The following is a 27,541-nucleotide window of genomic DNA, read 5'->3' on the forward strand; positions in this document are numbered from 1 at the left end:
ACCATTTAATTCATGATTGAAGTTCCCCATAAAGTAAATGGTGCGTGCAGCGCAGGCCACAGCCGCAGCCTCTTCATTATTTAAGTGGTGTTGTTTTGATACCATGGCCTCTAATTAGTTGGTAATGGTGGAGCGCACGCCCAGGCCCTGGCTGGGCGGGCCACAGGGGACTTTCACTTCTTGCTGCGCGCGGTATGATGAATTCAACTGTGGAAGACTAAAGGTGGAAATGAATCAAAAGCGGTCCTGGGGGGACCCTGGAATTGCTGCTGCTTCACAGGTAAGACAGAAGAAAACTTGGTAGAGGAGCGTATGGTACACCCTGGAGCCATTTGGCTACGATCTGTGAAAGTTTACTACTCTGAATGTACCTAACCCTTATTTAGCATAAGTTGTGTAGTGAGAATAAATTGTGCGCATTATATTTCAGACATGCTATGCTCAAGCTTAGATATAATGTGTCACAAACATAGCCTCACAGTATTACCAATATCCAGTGGTCGAAGTGGGCAGTATCGGAAGGGCACGGCGTGCCCCTACTTCTTTTATTAAAAAGATTCTGTTCCCCCACTTTTTCTTTTCAAAACTGTGTCCCAGGATAGCAGAAATTGCAAAGGCATTCAGATAAGGCTCGGCTTGCTTTCGTGGACGTTCGGGGATGGGCAGAGAAAGAAAAGGATACTGTCTCTTCCTTACTGCCCAGAGAAGACCCGGACAATGTCCTCTTCTTTTCTGTGATGACATCTACCTTTCCCCCTCTCTTCCTATTATTCCCTCTCTTTCTGTCTTGCTCCTCACTTACTGAAAACCGTGACTTGAAGAAACGTTATCTTTCCGTCTTTTATTTAGTTGCTTCCCTGTGAAATGGATCCAAAAAAGAAAAACACTCTTGCGGGAAATGCCCTTTTTCTGACATTTTTCTCTGTTCCAAAGTGAAGCCTCGGAATGGAGAGAAATAAAAGGTTTTAAATATGTAAAATAAATTCATAACTAACAATATCACGACACTCGACACAATGTAGCCCAAATATGACATTTCTGACAATACCTAATAAGAACACAGCGTAAGGACCATGAGGTACTCACTGACAGAGGAAACATATACACGAACAATAGAATGCAGGTTCTACCAAAAATGTTCTTGGCTCTGATTCAAGGCACAACACCACCATCCATCCAAAAGCAGATACACATTATCATCAATATGATAACATCTGGCATAAAGTGTCATCAATTTCATGTAGCATAAAGTACTGCAACCATGGGTTTAGCAGCCACAGAATACAACTATAATATTACGGAGATTCACAAAGTGCTATATTGCCATTAATATATGCCTTGCAGCACCAGCTTATCATCTGAGGAACACGTTTGATGAAGATAGAAAAAGAGTGCCCACCTCCTTTTTAGTGGGTGTTTGAAAGTTGCTACCCTCCCCTAGCGCATACATTCAGGATATGTCATGTGTGTCATCTGTGTAGCGCTTTATGCCATTCTATAGGCGCTTCCTTGCGATTGGACGAAGATAGAAGAAAGAACCAGGGGAGAATGCAGGTAAAGTATAAAAATATCACTTTAAACTACTCAAACGAGACTTTGCAATTGTTTTAAAATTAAAGAGTTCTCAACCTACTCACTGCACGTGTGTGTGAAAACCACACACTATGACATACGTTAGTGTTACGTTTGATAGAATCACCTTACAATGACCTGTAACTACATTAAGGGGACAGTCATATTGAAATCAGTACATATGTGCTGCTTTTATATTATAGCAGCACATATGTACTGATTCCACAACCCCGTTTTAAATGTATACTGCTGCGAATCATTCGGTGAGACTAGTTATTGATTAACAGTTTTATATCCACTTCTCACACAAGAAAAATACTTACAGAGCCTTTGTGAACGTGCCAAGCCCCACGGGAACTGCTGTCAGGCCCCTGCCGGAGCAGTCCACCCCGCCTTCCCCATCGCATTGGCAGGGCTGAGGGTAGAGCGTGGGCGAGGAGTCACCGGGCCCAGCCGTGCTGACCACTGCCACCAGGGCCCAGGTGGGCAGTCACTGCAGCAGCCAGCGACATGACTCCGGCATGTGAGCAGCATGAAAGTGCAGTCCAAGTCCCCCAGCGAGCAGCACAGGGTCACAGAGTGTGTTTTTCCCCTCTGATGCAACAGAGCTCTGCCTGCAAGAGTAGGGCAGTATCCCGTGGGTTGTCCTTTCCCTCCAGATGCAATACAGTTCACCAATCGGGCCCTAGACCTGTGCAGCACTTTGTACTCAGCTGCGGCACAGTACTAGGATTGTGTGTCAGGCACACACCTTTATCTACAATTCAGTACAGTCTGGGTCTGTTGATTCTGTCCAACAGTAGTTCCGTAAACCCAGCAATGGGACACATCGCTCAGGGTCTTGTACAAGGCTGTCTTCCAACAGTAATCTGCCAGTGCACCTTTCCTCTTCAGGCAGACCAGTACCAGGGCACTGGAACTCTTTGGACTCTAGAAAGTAAAGAGGGGTGGTACTTCTTACACCCTCCTCTCTGCACACACAGAACAGTATCAGCGTACTTGTGTACACCTTACTCCACAAAACCAAAGCAGTCACCGCAGGAGGTAAAGTCCTTCCCCAGCTTTTTTCTTTTAAAGTCCCTTCCCTCGTGGATGAGGCTGGTCACACCTGCGAGATTTTCTCCAGAGGCACAAATTACTTCCTCACCATAGAGGTGGGCGCAGTGGTTCTTGTACAATCCTTTCAAAGAAGGGGGTTCACAGTCTATTCACCTCAGAATCAGCACAGGAACCTGGTTTCTTCTACCCCCTTGATTACATATGCACAAGAACACAGTACCGTCAGTAAGTACGCCCCGTTGAATTCAACACAACACTGGGAGACAGTGATAACTGTCTGCAGTCCGTGTGGCTCACGGACACTTAAGGCAGCATGCTGCAGCAGCACAGAGTTTTAAGATTCTGAGGCACACAGGTAAGCTAAATAAAGCGCCGCTGATAATGTTCCTGCTGACAGGGCCTAGTTTTCTTCTCTACTGGCAGTTTTGAATCACCAGCATGACAAGTAGAGCTGATGTTAATTTTTCCTTGTGTGCCCAGATGTTTTCAGGAAACAGTTAAAATGTCAATATAACACAAGTAAATAATGCTCCTTCTGGTGAGAGATTAGCGTTTTGTCTAGTGGCAGGTATCACTGATCATGAAGTAGTGCAGAGGGTTAATGTGCCTGCTGCAAAGAACGTGTACCATGCAGTTCACTAAACTGCATTTTATGAGCCTATCTCAGTGAGTTGCTGCATTTTGTCACAGGGCTCCTTTGGTTGCTTGCAGTTCATAATGTATCTATGAGATAGAACTCTGAAATGAAGCATGCCATAGAGATATAACTTTGAAATGAAGCATGCATTATATTCCTCCTCACACACCTCCTGCTGAGGCAGAATTGCGCATGATGACGCTAAAGATATGAACTAATTCAGACTTCCTCTTTGGCAAAAAAGTCTGAAGATGCCAGGGGTGTGAGAGGCATTAAAGGGTGATCCCAGACTCTGGCAGTGCTGCGCTGCGTTATACAACATGTTATTTTACTACTGTTGCCAGATATCCTGGAAGCGATTCCTGGAGGGTGTAAATATATTTAGTACTGCAGATTTCCTGGGACCACCCATCAACATCTATACTTGTAGCATTTCTAAACTCTTCTCAGATCTTTTTCCATACTAGAATTAGTCACAGATTTACCCCAGCGAAGGGCTGCTGTATCTCTCCATCCAAGATTGGAGGAGGAAGCGATGAGCACCAAACTTCGTGGGGGTGCAGGGTTAGGGGTTTCTCCACGACAACATTTTCCTCCACAGCCCAAAAAAAGAAACATGTACATTTTCAAGGAGGCTCCATTTCAGCCATGCATACTTCTCCACTGTGGGGAACTTCCCAGGAGGAATAGGAGCCTTTACCAAAGGTCACATGACATTGCCATTAATCCACTTTCATCATCGCTGTGCCTTGTACCATCATTGCCCACATGTATACGACATGTGTGTGAATAAAGCCCCAACACTGAATGATTGCTACCTCCAGGATTTACTATGAGCTTATGTTATTCCTTATAAATTATGAGCCTTCATGATTCACAAACACTGACTACCCATCACTTGCGCAAAAGTAAAAACAATAAATTTTCTTTAGAGAAACAGATTAAACAGGCTTTGAAATTGTGCAGCTCTTCACCAGACAATACCACATAATTTAAAAAGATCCACAGACTTGAACAGACAATTGTTTTCATTATTCCTTATCCTTTCCCATCTTCTCTTGATGACTTATAGCCCTCAGCTTCCGAGGCGGCAGGTATGTGATGGTGCTAATGAGTTCACCCTGTGCGGTATGCCAGTCTGCTGTCTCAAAGATACTTTGGGCTTTACTTACATCTGACTGGTCAATGCACTGACTTTATAGTTACTGGCGAAGATCGTTGACCCTGACCCTTGGATTGAAACAAGCTGTGTCCGGCTTCTCCCTCAAGCATTTCACCTGGTCTATCCGCGCCTTGTGTGGTGAAAAACATAGCTGCATCTATGCAGTGTGTTGACTGGCACCTTATATTGAGCCTGTGAGTGGACAGCAGCTTCCCTTTTCATTGCCGCACCCACAGCCCTTGCATTATAGTCCTGAAGGGTAGCTGGGGAGGTCAGTGTGGGCTGGTTCATTTTGGCAGTATGTAGACCGAATGGGTCTTTTGTTCTGAGTTTTAATGATGATTTCCCCGATCTCACAGCAAATCCTGAAGCAAGCTCAAATGCATGGCGTGATTACTTAAAAGTGAAAACACCTATAACGTGTATGAAGTGGTAGAAGGCAGCTATCTTATTTTCTTGCCTCGCCCACTGCCGATAATCTCCGTCCCCAAAGGCTATGTGTGACAGGTCACAGTGTAGGGTGATTTTTTGGGCTGTTTGTGGGCATGTAGGGTCTTGTGCATTGTGTTTTCTTGCTTATTTCTCTGCTATATAAACCTTGCTGGAGCAAGCTTAAATGCAGAGTTGACATCTCTCATACCTAAGTTATAAAACATATATAGAGCATATGAGTGGCAGCTTCCTTTTTCATTGCCGGCCTGCCACCTGTGCATACAGACCTGTGGGGTAGCTTTGCAGGTCAGTGTGTCAAGTGACTTATTTCAGCCTGTATGGTCTGGTGCTCCGGGTTTCACTGGTGATTTTTGGATAATACCACAAACCTTGCCAGGAGTATCCATGAATAAACACAGTCGCACATTGCTTGCTAAACAACTACAGCATGTGAAGTGGAAGCTTTCAGCTAAGAGCTTTCTTTTTACTTGCCTCTCCCACTGCTAGTACTGTCCCCAAAAGTGTAGCGGTGACTCCTCGGAGAGTGGGCTGATTTGTAGGCTGTTTGTTGGCATGTTGAATCTGGTATGATGGGTTTTACTATTGATATCCATTATATTACAACAAACTTTGCACTGCAGCAAGCATAAATTCATGCAGTCTACCATTCCTTGAAATCACATGTATAGCATGTCTTGATAAGATAAAAAACTACCCCTATTTGCAAATGGGACGCTCTTTTAGCTGTCTGATTTGCTAATGAGGGCCACTTTTATTTTGGTGCCAGGCTTACTTTCTGTCCCAGTGAGTCGCCAATCTATGAACACTTAAGGGCACACTGGATGACAACAGGAGTCGCTGAGACAATATGTACTTTTATAACCGGAGGCAGTAAAGTACAGGAAGTTGCTTTGGGAGACTACGCAATCAATTGGTAAGGACGACATTTAATGTGGTGAGAACGGGGGGCCTCTACATGCAGACATTCAGGTCAGCGAGCAATGTAGAGTAAGATGGGGTAACACAGGCAAGGTGATACCATGATAGGAGGAGCAGAGAAAGAGGGGTTTAGAGACAGAGAGAGAAGGAGGGGGGAGAGTGAGAGAGAGGGAGAGAAATAAAGAGAGATAGACATGTTGATTTCTGACACATATGCAGGGTAATGCCGTGGATGAACATGAAAGATACAGTATCTGTACAACCAGGGTAGCCCCAACAAGTGCAGGTAGGTGGGAATAGAAGAACGTAGGCCAGTAAGGCATAACTAGAGAATGCAAGCAGCACAAACCATGGGCAGGTTGACACCCGAAAGCCTGGGCATGCTGTGACCAAAAAACAGAGGGCCCCCACTCTGCCTATTCCTTACAGTTGAAATTTACATTTACTGCTGTAGTGTGAGAATGCATTTCATGAAAAGGAATATAAAGCAGGGTTGCCAAAAGAAAAATGCCAGCAATGTGTTTTTTAAAGACCCTGAAAGACCTCGTCTTGACACTAAATAGGGTTATAAATAAAAATGTATGTATTCATTTGCATTGTGACTTTTCTGTCTTTGTTCCCTTTAATTATCAGGCATGTATCATTCAGGCAGCCCTAGAGCACAATTAAAGTGCATCCTATTTCTATTTGCTGTTTGAAGTATGCACAGATAAGTGCTAAAAAATACGGCTTTAGGTGACTGCTTACTTTTGTCAGTGGGGTAAAGTGGTAGGTTGTGGGCCAGGCCGCTGTGGGGTACCCTCATTGTGCTTTGCAGGGGGGCCCCCTAAAGTTTTGTTACGCCACTGCTTGGCATCTGCATGGGCAAAATATTTGTCCATTTTTGCCGGCGTCAGGTAGGCTCTGTGTATTATATAATATTGGATGAGTCAAAACCTGCCATTAGAGGGATCCGTGTGGGGCTTTCAAGTATTTGTTCCTATTCCCGGTCCGTGGTGAGTCTCTGTAGATCTGTGTCCCAATGGGCACACAAGGAGAGCAGCTGCTGTGTCGTGTGGAAAATGAGGGACTCTGCAAACCACCTGGTGAGATCGCGGCCTGTTCCCAATTCATGCAAATATTGTATAGTTAAATGCGTGCACGTTCCTGTATCATGGTCCCCCACGTCACGCTCGTGTCACTGCGGCGTGGAGTAGGAACCTACCTTGCAGCAGGCCTGACCCTGTCGCCAGATCCTTGAATGGGATGAGCTGCCCATCGTTATATAAATTACATAATGTTAATATCCCAGCTTCTTCCCAGTGTATAAGTTCTACACTAGATACTGCTTGATGTCTCCTGGGTGTGCCCAATATGGGGAGAGATGGTGCATATGGTGGTACCAGATGCGTTATGCAAAGGCAGCAGCGGTAACATGGGTACGCCACTCGCACCAATAGCTGTGTAGGCGTGCTACCCTTCCTACTGGGATGAAACAGCCTCACTATCTGAGATTGCGCGAGTCCAGGTGTCTGTGTTGCTGTGTCGTCAATGTGACACGCACTTAACCAGCGTGCCACTCATTGAAGCTGTCAGTGGGTACATTTTAGCCAAGGCTACTCTGCTTTGCGACCCATTTCAAATGAACTGCTGCATGTCTGACTCCAGGTCTCTAAATAGTGGCGGCCTGAGATGGAGTAGTAAGTTTGTGAAGTGGTAAAGTAAATGTGGAAGGACCACCATTTTTAGCAGTGCAATCCTGCCCATAACCGCCAGAGGTAGGGTGTTCCAGAAGGTCATTTGTGCCCGCACTGCTGTGATGGCACGCCCCAGGTTACCCTCTGAGAGGTCCTGTGGGTCTCGATATATGTGGATCCCGTGATATCGGAACGCTGCTAACTGTCAGAGTACCGGCTTGCCCCTGATGATTAGTTGCGGATCTAGGGTAGACTCTGCAAAGGAGTACAGACATGACTTCTTCCAATTCACTCTCAGTTCTGACACTGAGGCGAATTCAGACAGTGTAATCTCAATCAACCCCCACAACCGCACAACGTCCCTGATGTATATCAGAAGGTCGTCTGCATATAGCGAGACCGCATGCGTGCCATCTCCCAAAGGAATTCCGCATTCGTCCTGAGTACCGAGCAGCGCTTCTACCAACAGCTCCACAGCCAACGCAAACAGCAGTGGAGAGAGTGGGTATCCCTGCCTCGTACCGTGTTCAATAGGGACCTGCTCTGATAAATAATGACCCGTCTTAATTTTTGCTACTGGGCGTGTGTATAATAGCTTAACAAGGCCTAAGAACACATCTCCTAAGTCGTATTTTTGTAACACATCGAATAGGAACCCCCAGTCCAGGGTGTGAACGCCTTCTCCATGTCCAAAACTAGGCACCCAGCATGCGCCCATCTGTCCCTGGAGTAATGCGCCACCCGGAAGAACTGACACCGACTTACTGTGAGCCGACACAAAAACGTTCTGATCTGTGTGCACTAGCTGTGGTACCTACGGGGCCGGTCTATTCACTAAGATTTTAGATAGCACTTTATAATCTATGTTAAGTAGTGCTAATGGTCGATATGACCCGATCAGTTCTGCGTCCCTGTTCGGTTTGGGCAGGGACACCAGTAAGGATTCGCAAAGGGTAATTTGGTATGCTTTATAGTATTCGGCCAGATAACCATCTGATCCCGGTGTTTTGCTCGTGGCCAGCGAGCATATTGCATCTTGTTCTTCCTGGAGTGTAAGCGGCTCAGTCAGCTTGTCTCCTTGCGCTGCTGTGATCTGGCGTAGGGCTAAGGGAGCAAGAAGGGAGTCTATATCTGTGGATGGTCCGCAGTTCAATGATTGGTATACTTTGGTGTAATGAGTGGTGAACGCACTGTGGATGTCTTGTTGCGTGGTGAGAACCTACTCAGCCGTGGACCGCAGTCGCAGCACTAGTCTCCGCCTATGTTTTTGCTAGATCATGCGCGCCAACAATCTGCCTGCCCTGTGCGCCGCCGCATGTGACGCGTGGTTCAAACAGTGCAGTAGCTCTGTTACTTCAACATGTTGCTGGCATCACGCGTCCATATCTAGCTGCACAAGGTTGCCCTCCACCAATTCTGCCTCAAGACGGGTCAGATCATCTTCAGTACGTTTCAATTCACCACCTTGTTGTTTCCTGATACACCAAGTCAACCCCATGCTTTGCCCCCTGATTACTGCCCTGCCTGCATCCCATAGAATGCCCATGTCTGTAACCTACCTCTCATTACTTTCAAAATATGTTTCTATTGCTGCATCTACTACTGCTCTGTATGTATGTATGTATGTATGTATGCAGTACTTGTATAGCGCGAACTGTCACGTCATGGGTATCCTGGTGCTGCAACTTAGCACGTGACGACAGCAGGTAATGATCCAGATTATAGATGAAGGTACTGATCTCAGTTCTTGGGGAAAAGCCAGGTTTTCAGGCTCTTTCTGAAACATAACAGAGAGGTCACCTGTCTAATACTCAAGAGAAGATCATTCCAGAGGCGTGAAGCCGCTGCGCCAAAGGTCCTACCTCCCGTCCTGGATTTCTTACATTTGCCCCTAGTTACTAGAAAGGTGCTTGACGAGCGGAGATGTCTTACCAGCTTGTACCATGTAAATCTCTCCTGCATTGGGATCAGGCCAGTTCCGTGTACCGCTCTGAACACCATGCACAGAGATTTGAAACAGATTCTCTCCTTGACGGGGAGCCAATGGAGGTCTCTCAAAGCCAGAGTAGTGGAAGATCTGCATTGCCTATTTAATGCCAGCTTTGGCGCTATGGACTGGACCCTCTGCAACCCCTGCAGAATGTATTGGGGGGCTCCCAGATACAGGGAGTTACAGTAGTCCAGTCTGCATAGAATTATGCTCCTCACTACCAAGGGTCTTGTCTCCTCAGGCACTACCAAGGGTCTTGTCTGCTCTGAACGGTGGACCCTCCAGCGCCAGAGGTTGAAGCCTCCATTAATGGCTGAAGGACCTCCAACTTCTCTCTGCAGTGTCAAAATGTGTGGGTTGTGGTCTGAATGTGTTTTGCCAAGATAATGCGTGCTGAGGAACTTCGCAAATAGCGGCATATTTGCAACAAAGCGGTCAATACGGACATGTAGCAAGTGTGGATGTGAGTAGTGCGAGTACAGGTGTGTCTGTGGATTGAGGACCCTCCACACATCTTCCAAATCACAGAAGTGCAGCCACTCACCCAGGTGCCTAGCGTTGGATGTTGCTGCTGTTTGCGATAGTGTTGGAAACAATCTATCTATTGTTGTGTATAAGGCCGAGTTAAAATCACCCACCAGTAACCAGGGGACTTCACTCCAGCGTAGAGTTCTGTCAGTGTGAGCCAGAATGGGCCCTGCTCCGTGTTTGGGGATTCTTGTGACATCTCATAATGACCCCTGAGGTCGGATTCATGCAAATGAGACAATGTTCCCAGCTCCTCTCATCACCAGGGGCACTGCTTCCCTTCCTGCAGGGACAGCGGCCCAAACTTATTCTGGGCTGGTGGCACAATAAGTAATGAGGTGGCATGGGGACAGGCACGTAGGCATGAGGTCCATGCCTAGGGAGCTCCATAATAGTCCCCCAAAGTTGCAGGACTAGCCTACAACTCCTTTCTGAAGAACATGAGGCAGTCTGGACTGCCGTGAGCAGACCCTACCCGCTGGGCAGTGGTGGCAGAGAGCTTTCTTAGCCTTCTCAGCCATAATCCAGTGTTGGTAACCATCAGTAAATATACAGGATGTCTATGAATATATAATCAAATGAAAGTACTTTCCTGAGGAAAGAAGTCCAGAAATGTTCTTCAGATAAGAAAGCTGAGCAGACCTCAGAGAAGACTCCCTAGCACAACGTGCGGTAGAAAATCTGAGGTACTGAGCTTCTCTCTGGAGTTTTCTAGAGGGTGATTCATGCTGATTGGTTAAGACAAAACTTTAGTTCCTTTTTAATAAGGACTATGAAAGTTTAATAAACTGAGAGACCTAGGCCGTTTCTAATCTATACCTATCAGTGTACTATTACTACTACTACTACTACTACTATTTTAAAGTACCGGGGACTCCCATCATGACGACGGGGAATAATTCAAGCAAGTGAATCTATGAAAGTTCCAATACTTGAGTAAAGAGGTTCTCCACTGGTTAGGGATGGAGAGCAGGACACCTAGTAGAGAAGAGAGGCCAGGCCTCCGGAGAAGACCGAATGCATTGCTATGGGTTGAGTTAGTACTATAATTTAAACATCATGGGACCACGGATGATAACACTCCTGCTTTAATCCTCCTCGAACCCCTTAGCTAGGAAGGAGATTAATTCTCGACTAACACTCTTGTGAAAGATCAGCCAACCTTATAGCTATTCCGGCACTCCCACACCCCTAATTACTATGAAAGGCTGCTCCCCATCTACAGTACCAAACATCAGATGCTAATGTGTACCTCGTCTTACCCTTTCGTGGGTGCAATAGTGCCCCTCATAGATACTTTGCCCGAAACCCAGCAATACTTACAAGATAAAGGTATATTCAGGGAAATGTAAGGCACCCTGATATAGGACGCTTCAGGAAGGGCGGATGGTAATGAGACAGTTCTGTTAATGATACACTTGCAACACATTGTTCTGAGGAAGTCATAAAAGAGAATTGCAAGTTGTTAATACATAATGTTGTACTTCATTTGGGTAACCCTTAAAATGTTGGGATTTAAGGTGACATGTAATTTCACAATGTTGAGTGTTTGTTTATATTAACTATTACGAAATCACATTAAAATCCTCTGGAAAAAAAAGAAGTAAATAGAAACAGAACTTCATTGTTCTGACTCTGCCTACTTCGATGGGTACAGAATGTATGCTATCTGTGTGGTGGTGTTATCCAATTTACAGGGACTTAAATGTGTAAATTGTAATTTTCTCCTGTAGGGCTACTACTATATTTGGAGCACATTTATGTCTTCCAATGGAAGGCTATCAAGGGTACCTGTGCGACTCTATGCCTGTCATAGAATTTCAGGATTTGTAAAAGCTAGACATGATAATTTGCACAAAGTAGAAAATTCTAAATTCATATCTTCATCGCAAGCATGCATTTGAACATTGACGTTATTACTTATTTCTGCACAGAAAATACATATACCTGTGGAGAAACCCGTTCTCATACAGCCCCATTAAATATGGGATGAGGCTGAATTTCCGCAGTGACAAATGCACGGTACAGGTCTAAAATTCTGCCTGGCTTGATTTTGTGAATCAAGATTGGAAATTAACTTATTTTGACTAGGCATACACCGTTTGGCAATTGAATTGTTTGTAATGAAGTTTCTGATAGTGTATCTATTACAATATATCGCGGGCCTATTGTGGTGAATAATATGATCTCAACTCTCTAGGTATGGTATTCCACAGTCAGCACAGTACAAAGAAGGCTCACAAGACTGACCAAAGCAAATATAGGAGCAAATCATTATGATTGTGTTAAAAGGAACCAGAAGTCAGATAGGAGGATTTGTAATTAGGATTATTCTGGAAATATCTGGCTCTGTAAATTTGTCATAATGCTGTGTGAACCCGAATTCTAGATTGCAACCCAATCAGACGCAGGATGGTCAACCTGCACATACGTCTCAATTTCTTTGGTTGGCATAACTTTTCTGGGCTTATCAGAAACCTCAACTAGGACAGTCTTTTAGGAAAAAATGCAAAATCTATTAGCAACAGATTAATTAAATCATCACCACTGTTCTTGCCTCGATGTATCCGTTTCACAACGAGTCACTCAGTATTTCTGTTCTCATTTTATATAGAAGGCAACGCACAGCAGGGGGAAGTCGAGTACACCACTATTTTCATAACAAATGGAAGAAAAGGTAAGTTAATGATGGCAAGAAAAGTGTCCTTACAAATGAGTGGATTAGCATAGATGTGTGCATGTGTAAAGACAGGCGAGCTCAGGTCTACACACCACATATCTAAAATATGTTTGTTTCTCCACAAGAGCCGTAAATGTGCAAACATTTTTAGTACCCATGTACAGTCAACAGTTCTGTGTTTCCTACATGGGAACGGGCCATGTCAGAGGCTGCTGCAATCCAAAGTTTTCCACGTGTCACCAGAAGTTGGAGCAGCAAACTGCTGCTCCACATGGGGGATAACCAGACTTTGAGTTAGCAGCGTGCCCCAAAATTGGGTGACGTCCCCTAGTCACAGCAAAAGTCCCTTTACTGGGTTGTGAAATTTCAAAACTGTAAATAATATCCTGTTCGATTTCACAGAGGTTGAGTTTTTCAAAAATGTTTTATTCGGCCATTAGGTATCAACCTTAATTCATGGTAAGTTATGAATTTATCACACGAAATAATCCAATATTCAATCCCAAAATGTCATCCAATGCATTTCGGCTCATAAAGAGCCTTCATCAGGGACTGGATTCTCTAAATCAAATATATCATACATGAGGATATGGAAACTCGAAGTTACACATTTCATATATCAACAAATCATAAATAGCGATCCAAACATTGTAGAAATCCAATATTATTGTCAAAGTTATCTTGTACTCCCCAGTGAAATAGAATCAATCTCCAAAATGTGTTTCTAATAGACGACGATAGTGTCTCAGTGAAAGAGATGAACAACCGATTTTAAAAGGAATAGTGAAGTTAAGATGAACAACCGAGTTTAAAAGGAATGGTGAAGTTAACCAATATTCATTCGGAAAGAAAGCTTGTGAAAGGTGAGTTATAAAGAAGAGTCAAAACCAAGTTGGTAAGAGGCTGCGTTAATGAAGTTATCACGAATGGTTAACAACGTAATCCAAAGTGCATAAGGTAAAAAGATAGTGAACGTGAAACTTCGCTGTTGGTTATCCTAAAAAGAATTATTAGTAATTTCACTTACGTGAATGAACTTCAAAGAGCTCACATCTCACACGATAGCCGTGCTCTGTTCTGCTGCCGTATGTGCATCGCTAAACGCTGTGGTGTACGTTTCAACAAGAACATTCATTTGGAAATTTACCTATGATAACCATTTTTGAAGACAGAATACGCCTGTATATACATCTAGTCTAAGACTCTAGTATTGTTAATTTTTGAATTTTTTTCACTATGGGGAATAACTTTATTGTTCCTCTGAATGTTCTTGTTGAAACGTACTTGCCTACATTCTCTGATTTGATGTCGATCCATTAATATGTAATATGATCTCATTCATCGCCTTTTTAATTTTATTTATATCTTCTGCACGAGTAATTTTTAATAATAAGATCTTTCACACTTCACCTTTTCGATACTAAAACATTTTAAGATGACCGCCACCTATGGTGAGATTCATCAGTCCTACCTCTATATTGAGCGACACCCATAACACCGCGGCGTTTAGCGATGCACATACAGCAGGAGAACAGAGCACGGCTATTGTGTGAGATGTGAGCTCTTTGAAGTTTATTCACGTAAGTGAAATTACTAATAATTCTTTTTAGGATAACCAACAGCGAAGTTTCGCGTTCACTATCTTTTTACCTTATGCACTTTGGATTACGTTGTTAACCATTCGTGATAACTTCATTAACGCAGCCTCTTACCAACTTGGTTTTGACTCTTCTTTATAACTCACCGTTCACAAGCTTTCTTTCCGAATGAATATTGGTTAACTTCACCATTCCTTTTAAACTCGGTTGTTCATCTTAACTTCACTATTCCTTTTAAAATCGGTTGTTCATCTCTCTCACTGAGACACTATCGTCGTCTATTAGAAACACATTTTGGTGATTGATTCTATTTCACTGGGAAGTACAAGATAAACTTTGACAATAATATTGGATTTCTACAATGTTTGGATCGCTATTTATGATTTGTTGATATATGAAATGTGTAACTTCGAGTTTCCATATCCTCATGTATGATATATTTGATTTACAGAATCCAGTCCCTGATGAAGGCTCTTTATGAGCCGAAATGCATTGGATGACATTTTGGGATTGAATATTGGATTATTTTGTGTGATAAATTCACAACTTACCATGAATTAAGGTTGATACCTAATGGCTGAATAAAACATTTTTGAAAAACTCAACCTCTATGAAATTGAACAGGATATTATTTACAGTTTTGAAATTTCACAACCCAGTAAAAGGGCTTTTGCTGTGACTAGGGGACGTCACCCAATTTCAGGGCACGCTGCTAACTCACATTTACAAGCACTTATGACGGAGAGTGCACCCTAGAGCACGCGACAATTGATTACGCTTTATGAACATTGAGTGCAAGTGGGATCACATAAGTAACTACAAGGATAACCAGACTTTACCATACCCTGAAACTATTTTGAACTTTGGAACCTGCATGTAAAATTACCAAGAGTGAGTAGAGACCCGTATTGTGATTTTTCCTGCCTTATAAAAGATTCCTAACAGGGAGTGTCGTAAAGGGAATTATGACTCTCAAATGGAATCTGGTACAGCGGAACCCAGTGATCTGAATGAAAAATGTCTCCACACATTAATTGCATGATTTCCCAAACGAGGTTGAATGTGTGTTCCCTGACCAATCTTTCGTGAGGTCCTCTGGTACCTCAAAGGCAAGAGAGGACCCTCTAAGAGATGTAAATCCAAGAGGGTGACAAGTAATGCCTCTTCAATGTAGTCTGCATGGGTTTGCCACATCTTTGTATTTATGAGTGATCAGATATGCTGAGGCACTTTGAGTTCTGTCTATCTTTCATTGGGTATCTGGCACACCATATAATGAATCACAAGGCCTTAATCTACAGACATCCTGCTATTCAGAGGGTATATTTGGGGATGCTCATGTAATGAATGTAGTAGGAACGCTTGAATGTTTAAGCAGGGAGGAGGGATCATTAGTTGGTCCCTAATGATCCACTGAGAAATGGTACGGAAAATGTGCGGTGATCGAGGATGCAGGACCTCATACCTGTAGTTATTCCTCATTTTTCTGAAGTACCATAAATAAGGGGTGGAAGGTGTACCAATAATGTCCAGGACCAGAGGTGGATAGGAGTAGCAACGAACACCTGCGATAAGTGATGACAGCTCTTACAACCAGTAATGACTAAGCTTATGTAATTTCTAAAGCTGTATGCTAGGAACATGTGGAAGTGTCATGTCCTGCATAAACAGTCACAGGAAGGAGGGAAGAAATATACCAGTGAATTATCATTGGTACCAGTAAGTGAGTAAAAGCTACATCTATTTGCCTTGATTGCACCTGCGAATCTTATGACAGGAAGGGTTAAAGGTGAGGGTTGAGAGGATTACCGTCTACGAAAATAAGGGTAGATAGGATTAGAAAATATAGACTGAGTATGTATATGAAATCCAATGAGGGTAGCTCATATGAGTATCATAGTGGGTACTGAGTGATTGTGTGGAGTGAGTGATTGAGTGTTTCATCGGAACCAAATTAATGCAAATGAGACTGAGGTATATATTGCATACTTAAGAGTACAACTTACATATAGGTTTTGTTTTCAAGGACAGATCTTGTTAGCACATCCAAGAGTGGATATTCTAGGAGAACCCAGAATGCAAGATGTTTGGTAAGCAGGGGGGCTTGCCTAGCGAGATCCCAAAGGTCCGAATGGAAGGTTTTAAGATATTTACAAACAGAATCAAGTGAGCCAGCATCAGATTTGGTTTAATGAAGAAGCTAGTGAGGGGTGACTGAAGTATGTTAAACAAGATGGGTTGCACAGCAAAACATCATGATTGCAGCGCTGCACTTCAGCATCTGAAATGGATCAAAAAGAGAAACAACTCTTTTAGAAAACTGAGTAAAGTAGAATACAAATGTGAATAGGAACAAATGTATTACATTATTAAAGTTAGGGATATGGGCTCTGCTATAAAAAAAAAGAGGACTATGAAATTAGAATAGGATATGTAGAAGGATCTTTACATATGTGGAAAAATGTAAGTATTCAAGAGCAGATGGACCAGCTGGACTGTCCACAATTGCCTTGAACGCATTCTCTGGATGAGGTACCAGTTTATTGACCCTATTATTTCAGAGTATAGTGTATCTAGAAAGGTCGCTATACCAGCAGATTGAGGGGGATCAATAATGAGCCAATATGCAAAAAGGGTCCAAAGTTTCACTTTCAAAGTGTATATTGCTGTAGATGTTGATCTTGATATGCCAACAGGGTCTGGGATTTACTCAAGCAATCAGCCCCTGCGGCTCATAGATTAATCAAATTCTGAATATGTTTTATGAAGCAGTAAGTAGTGACCTGAGCTAATAAGGGAGCCACTATTGAGCAGAAGAGCTCAGATCAATGCATTATGCCTTTGTGGACAACAGTGTTTGGTAAGATAAATTGGGTGATTGTGGCAGGACTTTAATTCTTGGTGTTGCTATGGCTCAGCATACAGTGAGCTGGGATGTTTTTAGAATGTCTTGTCAGGGAACTTCCAGTGTGTTTAACTGTGGGATAGGGTTCATGTTGCGAGTGGTAACCTTATAGGGGCCTAAAATGCGTGGGTCAAGAAAGAATGTTCGAGGCATATGTGCTGCAGATTGTACACTTAGCATTAGATCACCACCTGGTGTTGGGTTTGGATGATTGCATGTTGTTGTCGTCTTGGAAGAAGTCTTTGTAGTCACCAGATAGGTGACTCCTCCCTTGGACGATAGCGTGCATGGGCATCGGCTCCATCCTTAGATTGTTTTTTTCGCCACTGGGTTCGGATGAAAGCTTTCCGCTTTGGCTAGAAATAGACTTTTCAAGCACTTTGAAGCGCAAAAAACTTTCTAAAAACTTACCAAACTACTTTCGATATCGACTAACATCATTTCGACTCCATCACCTCGATTCCGGTTGACGCGGGCTGTTGGGCCTATCCACGCCGTGAGGCCTACACCTCATGGAAAGGACATCATTCGAGAAATGCCCCGAGTGTGGAGCAAAATTTCCACACAGTGACCACCATGAGGTCTGCAACCTCTGCTTATCGCCAGAACACGACGAATCCAGCTGTACAGCCTGTGCGTCCTTTCAATCCAAGGAAACCATCCGAATTCGAAGGGCCCGTCGACACGACATGCAGAGATCAGCTCCGGAACCGGTGGATATCTTCGACAAGGAGGTTCCGCTCATTCCCGAAGAAGATTCCGATGATCTCCAGATAGTATCAGAGGCAGACGACTCAGATGACTCGATACCATCGGGTCAGCGCTTGAGTACTACTGCCCCTGCACCACACACAGCACCAGGATTAAAGGCAAAGGTCAACACTCCGCCTCCGGGGCCCAGTCGCAACCGAAAAACCACTTCGAAAGTCCCGCTCCGAATAAAATAACTAAGCTTTCCGGTAGCTCGGTACCGAGCAAGCCGCACGTGTCGATCCCACAAACTCCCTCGGCACCGAAACCGAAAGAAGTCTCGGCTCTGAAACCGTCGAGTTCTAAAGACAAAGGTATGAAGCCAGCGTCCGACGCCTCGAAGCCGACGAGACCAGCTTCCACTCCGAAGACATCGATGTCTTCGGTACCGAAACCGACAAGGCCTGATTCCGATGCGCCCACACCATCGAAACAGCCTACGACACCGAAAACAACACCTTCGGCACCGAAACCGACAAGGCCTGATTCCGATGCGCCCACACCATCGAAACAGCCTACGATCCAAAAACAACACCTTCGGTGTCGAAAACTAAGCCAAAAGGACGTTGTAACACCTCCTAAGGCTAAAGACAAATAGCAACCTCATCCGGAACCGAAAAAATCGGCGCCGACAAAGGTTAGACAAGGAGAAGACCTCTTCCAACCAGATCCTCTGCACCTGCCAAGAAGAAGGACTCTGCCACATCTCCTATCCACCCTTCTTCCCCTGTACTTCGTTTTCCTTCATCACCTGTTCCTCTCAACTCACCACTGGTATCTCCTTCACATTCTCCTCTTTTATCCTCACACTCACCTCAAGATGATGATGAGTACAGTTTAGGTAGAGGGATAGACCCAGATGAGCCTTTCCCATACCCTCTAGATGATACAGACTGGGAGTACCTAAACCCACAGGATGTGCCAGATATTCCTGACCCATTACTAGATGTAGCAGACACTGCATCTAGAGCTGTAAATACTAGTTTTGTACTTAGGAGACATGCGTGGCTACGCATTTCAAGGTTTAAACAGGAAGTACAAACTACGATTTTAAATCAACCATTTACTCAAAATCAACTGTTTGGACCAGAAGTAGACACAGCACTTGAAAAGATGAAGAAGGATACAGACACTGCCAAATCTATGGGGGCTTTACAGTCCACACAAGCTAAGAGTTCTTTTCGTCGCTCCTTTTACAGAGGAGGCTCCAAACAAACTGGTGCAGACAATACAACATCCTTCAAATCTAGCACACAAACATCCTCTAACAAGGGATATTTTAGAGGAGTATATAGAGGAAATAACAAGGGAAGAGGTCGGGCTAACAACAATAATCGAACTTCTTCCACTACAAAAGAGTGACTTCCCTCTGCTACCCCAACAGCATTCCACCCCTGTGGGGGGCAGATTAACACAATTCCTGCCTGTCTGGAACTCCATAACAACAGGCAAGTGGGTGAGACAGATTATCCAGTATGGCTACTGCCTAGAACTTACAGCAACCCCTCCACACATACCACCCAGGCAGCATCCAATGTCTACAGAACACCTTACTCTGCTCAAACAAGAAGTTCTGTCACTTCTACAAAAAGACGCAATACAATTAGTTCCTTTACAAGAACAAGGAACAGGGGTTTACTCGCTGTATTTTCTAATTCCCAAGAAGGAGGGGACACTAAGACCAATTCTCGACCTCAGGCCCCTCAATCAGTATATACAATTAGATTATTTTCTTATGATCACTTTACAACGAGTGCTGCCACTGCTGCAACAAGGCGATTTCCTTACAACACTAGACCTAAAGGACACCTACTTCCACATTCCTATACATCCTGCTCACAGAAAGTATCTAAGGTTTGTACTGGAAGGACAACACTATCAGTTCAAAGTCCTTCCATTTGGAGTGACAAAAGCACCACGAGTATTCACAAAGTGCCTAGCAGTAGTAGCAGCACATCTCAGGAGACAACAAATACATGTCTTCCCTTATCTAGACTATTGGCTCATAAAAGCCAAGTAATTCAATCAGTGTGTCCAACACACACAACAGACAATTCAAACGTTGCACGACTTAGGGTTTACAATAAACTACACCAAGTCGCACCTGCAACCCTCATATACATCAGTATCTAGGGGCTACAATAAATACGTCTACAGCTCTAGCGTATCCCAGTCCAGCAAGGATACAGAGCATTCAAGCCTTAGTCACAACCTTTCAACACCAGCACTCTCTGCAAGCCAGAATGTTCATGAGACTAATAGGCATGATGGCATCTAGCATCTTCATTGTACCATATGCAAGACTGCAAATGCGTCCATTACAGGAATGTCTAGCACAACAGTGGAACCAGGCTCAAGGTCAACTATCAGACCTGGTGGTGGTAGACAGCCGCGCACATCGCTCTCCGACACAAGGGCGGCCGTTCCTCGAACCTGTTCCACAACTAGTGCTTACAGCAGACGCATCTCTCACAGGATGGTGAGCCCATCTCCTACATCACACAACTCAAGGACAGTGGAACAGTCAACAAAAATTGTTCCATATCAACCATCTAGAGCTGCTAGCAATATTCTTAGCACTCAAAACATTTCACGTACAAGTACAAAACAAAGCTGTCTTAATCCGGACGGACAACATGACAGCCATGTATTATATACAAAAACAGGGGGGGGGACACTCTCTACAACTGTCCCAGCTCGCACAAAGCATTTGGAGATGGGCCATTCCACAAAACATATATCTGTTGGCAGAATACCTTCCAGGAGTTCACAATCAGATAGCAGATCTGTTGAGTCAGCAGACACACCAAATTCACGAATGGGAACTACATTCTCAAGTTCTTCAACCATTCTTTCACAAGTGGGGTCATCCAGACATAGATCTGTTCGCCACACACAAAAACGCAAAATGCCCAACCTTCGCCGCCAGGTTTCCACACCCGCTGTCCAAGGGCAATACGATATGGATGAACTGGTCAGGCAGATTTGCGTACGCTTTTCCGCCAGTACCACTAATACCATTAGTGGTACGCAAGCTCAGACAACAGTCACTCACACTAATCCTAGTAGCTCCCACATGGGCACGCCAACCGTGGTACACCACACTGCTAGAACTCTCGCTAGTTCCACACCAAAAGTTACGACTGACTCCATCCCTGCTAACACAGAACCATGGAGACATCAGACATCCAGACCCAACTCCACTGAATTTGGCGATCTGGCTCCTGAAATCTTAGAGTTTGGTTATCTTAACCGACCACCAGACTGTATGAACATCATTAAAGAAGCTAGGAGACCTACTACCAGAGCGTGCTATGCGGCTAAATGGAAGAGATTTGCCATTTACTGCAACAATAACCAAATTGACCCTCTGGATGCTTCCATCCAGAATATCATTTGATACCTTTTACATTTACAAAGGTGTAACTTGGCATATTCATCCATACACCTGCACCTTGCAGCAATTGCAGCATATTTACCAAACAGACAACATCTGTCTCTCTTCAGAGTACCTGCAATTAAGGCATTTATGGAAGGATTAAAAAGAATCATCCCACCTTCTCCGGTGTGGAACCTAAACGTTGTTCTTAGAAGGCATATGGGACCCCCTTTCACGCCTTTACATAAATGTGAACTGCAATTTCTCACCTGGAAAACAGCTTTCCTATTGCTATTACCTCTCTTAGAAGAGTAAGTGAGATACAAGCTTTCACAATACAAGAACCTTTTTTTACAAAACATAGTAATAAGGTGGTTATAGGAACTAATCCGTAATTCCTTCCAAAAGTCATTACTCCTTTTCATTTAAATCAATCTGTAGAGTTACTTGTGTTTTTCCAAAACCCAGACTCTGTAGCAGAAAGGGCTTTACACACACTAGATGTTAGAAGAGCTCTTCTCTACTATATAGATAGAACTAAGCCATTTCGAAAAACAAAACAACTGTTTATGTCTTTCTCTCCACCTCATAAAGGCAACCCCATCTCTAAAGGTGGAATTGCAAGGTGGATTGTAAAATGTATACAAATATGCTATCAAAAAGCAAAACGTACATCAACAGTTCCTCCTAGAGCGCACTCCAGGCGCAAACTAGGAGCCTCTATGGCTTTCTTAAGAAACATACCCTTGAAGGACATATGCAAGGCGGCGACATGGTCTACAACACTCACCTTCACTAAACACTACTGTGTTGATGTGCAAGCCAAGCAACAAGCTGCAATAGGCCAAGCTCTCCTTAAAACTCTCTTTCAAACTACTGCAACGTATACAGGTGACTACCGCTAGGGGAGACACTTCTGCACAATCAATGCTAAGTGTACAATCTGCAGCTCATATGCCTCTGACGGAAAATGCTACTTACCATTATGCATCTGTTCTTGGCATGTAGAGCTGCAGAGTTGTACACGCCCTCCCGCCTCCCCGGGACCTGTATCCGTTCCAGTTTTATCTTACTTAGATGCACACGCATGGACATCCTTTTCTTTACTTTTACTAACTCCATCTTTTCCCACAATGGCGAAAAACAATCTAAGGATGGAGCCGATGCCCATGCGCACTATCGTCCAAGGGAGGAGTCACCTATCTCGTGACTACAAAGACTTCTTCCAAGACGACGACAACATGCAAACATCCGAGCCCAACACCAGGTGGCGAGCTAATGCTAAGTGTACAACTCTGCAGCTCTACATGCCAAGAACAGATGCATACTGGTAAGTAGCATTTTCCTTTCCAGTATTCCTAGCCCCAGCTCGTAGTTACAGATATTGCAGGCATTGTTAATTCCAGAGGAGATATTATGAGGAGGGACCAGTAGTTGGTCCCTAATGGTCCACTGAGAAATGGTGCGACATAGTGCGGTAATCAGGAATGCAGGACCTCATTCCTGTGGTTATTTCCCATTTCCCCGCAGTATTTCATTTACAGCAGGTGAAGTCTCTTGGTAAAACACTCCCAATCCGCAGTGTAAGTAAGTAATTAATTTATATGTTTGATTAATTAAAATCCTACACTAAATAGCATGAATAGTTCGTTGTCACTAAAGCATAGCATATTTAAAATTGTTTAAAACCAGTCATCATAAAAATAAAACAATCATCAAGTTCATTTAGACACTTTATTCACAGTGGAAACGTAACATGAAAACTGCAAGAATGCAGTTGTCCATGGTTGATGTTATTGCTGCAAGTTAAATAACCCGGTATTTGTAAAGCGCAAACCAATCAGCCCTAACGGTCTCAAGGCGCTGGGGGCCGTCGGGGAGATTAAGCAAGCTATTGTCCAGAGTTACATGGTGCTGGGCTGAGCTGCCGCCAGGGATCGATATGAGCCCCGTGCTTCGGAGTCAGCCGCCATGGCTGCTGCACCACACCTCTCCTTCCTTATTGTGAGGATGAGGTGAGTTTCCTGGAAACATCCCTGTAAAATTTGGTGGTTTATCAGAGTTCTGAGGTAATCTGTGAGTTAAGACTATGTTGTAAGGCTTCTCTGCATTGTCTAATGTTATTCATCTGAAAAATCTTCAGTAGTGCTCGTCTCTCACGTTTCATTCTGGGCCGCAGCAGGAATGTTCATTCAGGACTTGTAATCCCGATGGGGCCAGTAACTCCTGTTAGCAGCCCCATTGGGATTATCAGGCTACTCTGAATGAGAGCCACACAGTTAATTTAAAGGAATTGGGATCCATGTATGGGATAAAGGGTGCAACTAGAGCCAAATTGGGGGGGGGGAGGGCTAATACTTTCAGCAATGTGTCTTTGTATAAGGCAAATAGTGCTCATGCAAAAGTGCCTCAATACCTTCAGGTGGAGTTCGAGCTGTATAAAACTGTAAAAAAACAAAGCCTAAGGTTACATTTCAGCAGGGCTCGAATCGGGGTACCACGCGGGTGGACGGCGTCCCCCCACTTATTTTACCGGGGGGACGCCATCCTCCCTGCCAAACAGATTGACTTCTTTGGCCTCTCTGGGACGAGGAGCTCGGCTCCTTTTGTGACGTCACTTCCTGTCGTGACGTCACTTCCGGTAACAGCGTCCCCCCCACTTCTTTTTTTACGACTTGTGCCCTGCATTTCAGGAAATGCATTTTCACACTGTGGCAGAAAACGTAATTTGAAGCTTTAAGGAATAGGCAGAGTAGAGATGCAGGGGCTCTAGGAACGGGTGGAAAAAACAACAGAGCCTCGTAATCATGTAAATGGTCTGTTAAAGACCTGTGAAATACTCTGGTGCGGCTGCGATAAGACACCAGACCAGCCAGCCCACAGCAGCTCAAGAACTGTCTGTGTCTGGGAAGCAGTCTCAGCCCGGGCTGACACGCACGACAGGGGGGCCTGAAGCTCTTTGAGCTCTATGGGCATTGCGCGCACGAGTGGGATTGACTGCTGTTCCTTAGCAAGAATAGGATAGGAAACTTCAAATTGTAGAACTGCTATGCAAGGGTGTGTTGAGCAGGCAGCACGTGGTTAGTTGCGAATAGGTGAAATAGTATGTTGTTCAGTAGATTTTCTGTTCCTAAAGGAGAAGATAATTGCAGGAATGGTTGAAGTTCATGAACTTTGGCAAATTTTAGAAACACCTACAAATTGCCTGGCTTTGGCGAGTCACCCGTGTTCCATATATTTAGGGCAAGTCAGATCCATGGATTGTTTGTTCCTGGCTCAAACATGGGCTTTTCAGAGAGATAAGCAACAGTGTAACCCAGGGATCTTTATCATAGATGTGGGAGGGGTTGATCCCTGCCAGATTTTCAGCTTAACCACCAAAAATGTAAAGTAGGTCAGTTTAGATTAACTGTGTGCAAATGTTTTTTATGTGAATATCAAGAAAATCTGGAATGGACCTGGCCCTCAAGCCCAGGACCTACACAGTACAGCCCCCGCTGTGACTACGTGCAGCGAGATGGAATATCTTGCCCATGTTCTATAATGCTGTCCTAGGTTTAGGGCTATTCAGAATCCCCCCTTCCAGGTATGTTACCTATTTATCTTCTTGCTAATAAATCACCCTGATATGAATATTTGTCTAGCAATGTATGCATTTTAATGATTTTTTTTTAAATTAGTATTATGAATTTTAAACACACTTATGTTTGAGTTTTGATGTTTTTTGTAAAAAAAAAGGGAAAGGGAAAGTGCAGAAATCGGATGTGCCAAATCCTGGTCTGTATGTAATGTCTTGTTACGACCTTGAAATCTCAGATCATAATTTTGCAACAGGGTAAAACGCCAGGTGCAGTAACACATTTACCTCAGGGCAAAATTACCACCCAATGAGCTAGATGAACTTGGACTGAGGTCCCTATATTTATATAGCAGTGCAGCAAATTGTCCTTCTACTCTAAATATATGCGCGTCTTTTCAGCCCCATTTTGAAATATGGTGCTCCGACTGTGGACTGGAATACCATGCCATGCTTGGACACCTAGTACAACGGAAAAACTAGAACTCATTTGCTGTCCTAGGGATCAGATGCCCCGGGATATTATCATCTTCATTTGAATAAATGAAACCAGGTAGGAGTAAGCAGATGAATGGTTGGAGGTACTTTTTTTTTTTTAGAACATATTTTATTTGTCAAAACACATAGGGAGCGGAGCTCTGTAACACAGAGGCTTCCGTAGCATCAACATACATTTATCATGACTTTAACACTTTTCTCATATACAAATGAAAAACAATATTGAAGAGACTTGCAGATTCAATAATACAAAAGAAATAAGAAGCAAACAAAACGGCCCAACCCCCACCCAACTGCACAGTTAACCAAGCAAAATCAAATAATACAGTCAGAGCAACAATCCCACGCTCACTACTATACCCTACAGAAGGGCACAATCCCACCAGCAGACATATACCCAAAGAGAAAAGAAAAGAAATAGTATCCCCACCAAGGGAAGAGGAGAAGGTAGAGGAGGGAGGGAGTGAGGAGAAGATCAGAACCGGCCCGGGCCCTGAGCCGGAACCGGCTCCAACTCTAGTCCCCGCTAGTCCACCCAACGCCTCCCAATCTTATAGTGTTTATGGGGGAACCCCGTCGCTATAAAGATAGTAGCCTCCAAACCCATACAAAAATCTAGTTCCGCCTTCCATACCGAAATGGATGACGCCACTGTCGCCTTCCAGGCTCGAGCAATGTCACGCTTGGCAACGGTAAAGCCCAGGAGCATAAGATGGCGTTTATAGATATTGCCCCCAATATCATCCATCACATGCAGGAGCACTAGCTTGGGCATGCAAGGGAGGTCCCAACCCAAAACCTTCGGCAAACACGCCATCACTCCCCGCCAGAACTGCGCCAGCGCGGAACAGTCCCATATAGTATGGAGCAAAGTGCCCTCTTCATGCATACAACGTAGACACACTGGGGAACCTACCAAACCCACACTATATAGCCTTACTCTCGTGAAATATACCCTATGGAGGTACTTAAACTGGATGAGCCAAAGACTCATAGCAATGGCTGCCCCCCCGAGGGGAGGCAAGGGCCTCCACCCAGTCCTCCTCTTCGAGTGTGCCCACATCACCCTCTCACCCCTCACGAAGACGCTGCAGAGTTGGGGAGCTATGCGCAACAAGTGATTGCTAAATATTAGAGATCTTATGGTTCTTCAAGTCGCCCATGAAAACTTTCACTTCTACCGGGCTAAAATCAGCCAACTCTTCCAGCCCTCCAAGCTAGGGGAAATAGCATGTCAAAATTGCAAGTATTTAAAAAATTGGGTACCCGGCATATGAAAATCTTTCTGCAGGTCTTGAAATGACTTCAAAACGGGCCCCACATGACATCCCCCAACACGGAGATTCCAAACGCGTCCCAACCACAAAATCCAGACAAGGCAGCCAACTGTGGCAGGCGTCCATTCTGCCACAATGGGGTCTCAAGGGTCAGGTGGTTCCGCCAACCCATCCTCCGCAAAGCCTGCCTCCAGATCCGAAAAATTAACTGTGTGGCGACCAGCAAGGAGCGCCGCAGAGGTGCAGAATATAGAAGTGTGTGTAGCGAGTGATCACCCATAAGCCGCCACTCCACTGCATACGCCGGATCCGATCTGTCCCCATACCACCATTCATTAAGGACGAGAAGATGCGAAGCAATATAGTACAAAAGAATGTCGGATGTCGCAAGCCCGCCACAATATGTGGACTGGAAGCAGGTACAGAGAGCCACCCTAGCCACCCCACCCCTCAATAATAACTAACCAAAGACAGCATTAACCTGACAAAACCATCTTGGGGAGATGGATAATGGATGATTTTGTAGCTGATATAAAAGACGGGGAAGAGAGACCATCTTAAAAATAGCTGAGCGACCATATATAGGCAAGGGCATATGAGACCAAGTTTTAATATCTTCCTGCACCCTGTTCCACACTGGCACCAAATTCCTGTCCCAAGCAGTTGACAGCGAGTCCGAAAGGAACACACTTAGATATTTCAGTTGACCGTGCACCACCCTCACCGCGGAGGCCCAACCGCCAGGATCACCCCCTCCGCCCAAAACCCCAAAGATCAGACTTCTGCTCATTCATATAAAGACCAGAGGTCTCTACGAACCCCTGCATTATGCGCAACAGTCGCGGGCCAGTCCTGTCTAAATTCCTAAGGAAGAACAGCACA

At 44.3% G+C, this 27,541-nt stretch overlaps 1 protein-coding gene across 3 annotated transcripts in view; it reads left to right on the forward strand.

Moving 5' to 3' along the window:
- The window catches only part of MILR1 (mast cell immunoglobulin like receptor 1), a 228,945-nt gene that overhangs the window by 157,656 nt on the left and 43,748 nt on the right, over positions 1–27,541 (forward strand). For all 3 annotated transcript variants that reach the window (XM_086930915.1, XM_086930916.1, XM_086930917.1), the window contains one exon: positions 12,610–12,672. In XM_086930915.1, coding sequence (XP_086787041.1) covers positions 12,610–12,672 — 63 coding nt within the window. The remainder of the gene's footprint in view (positions 1–12,609; positions 12,673–27,541) is intronic.

Source organism: Lissotriton vulgaris, chromosome 7 (assembly GCF_964263255.1).
Source record: "Lissotriton vulgaris chromosome 7, aLisVul1.2, whole genome shotgun sequence".
NCBI lineage: Eukaryota > Metazoa > Chordata > Amphibia > Caudata > Salamandridae > Lissotriton > Lissotriton vulgaris.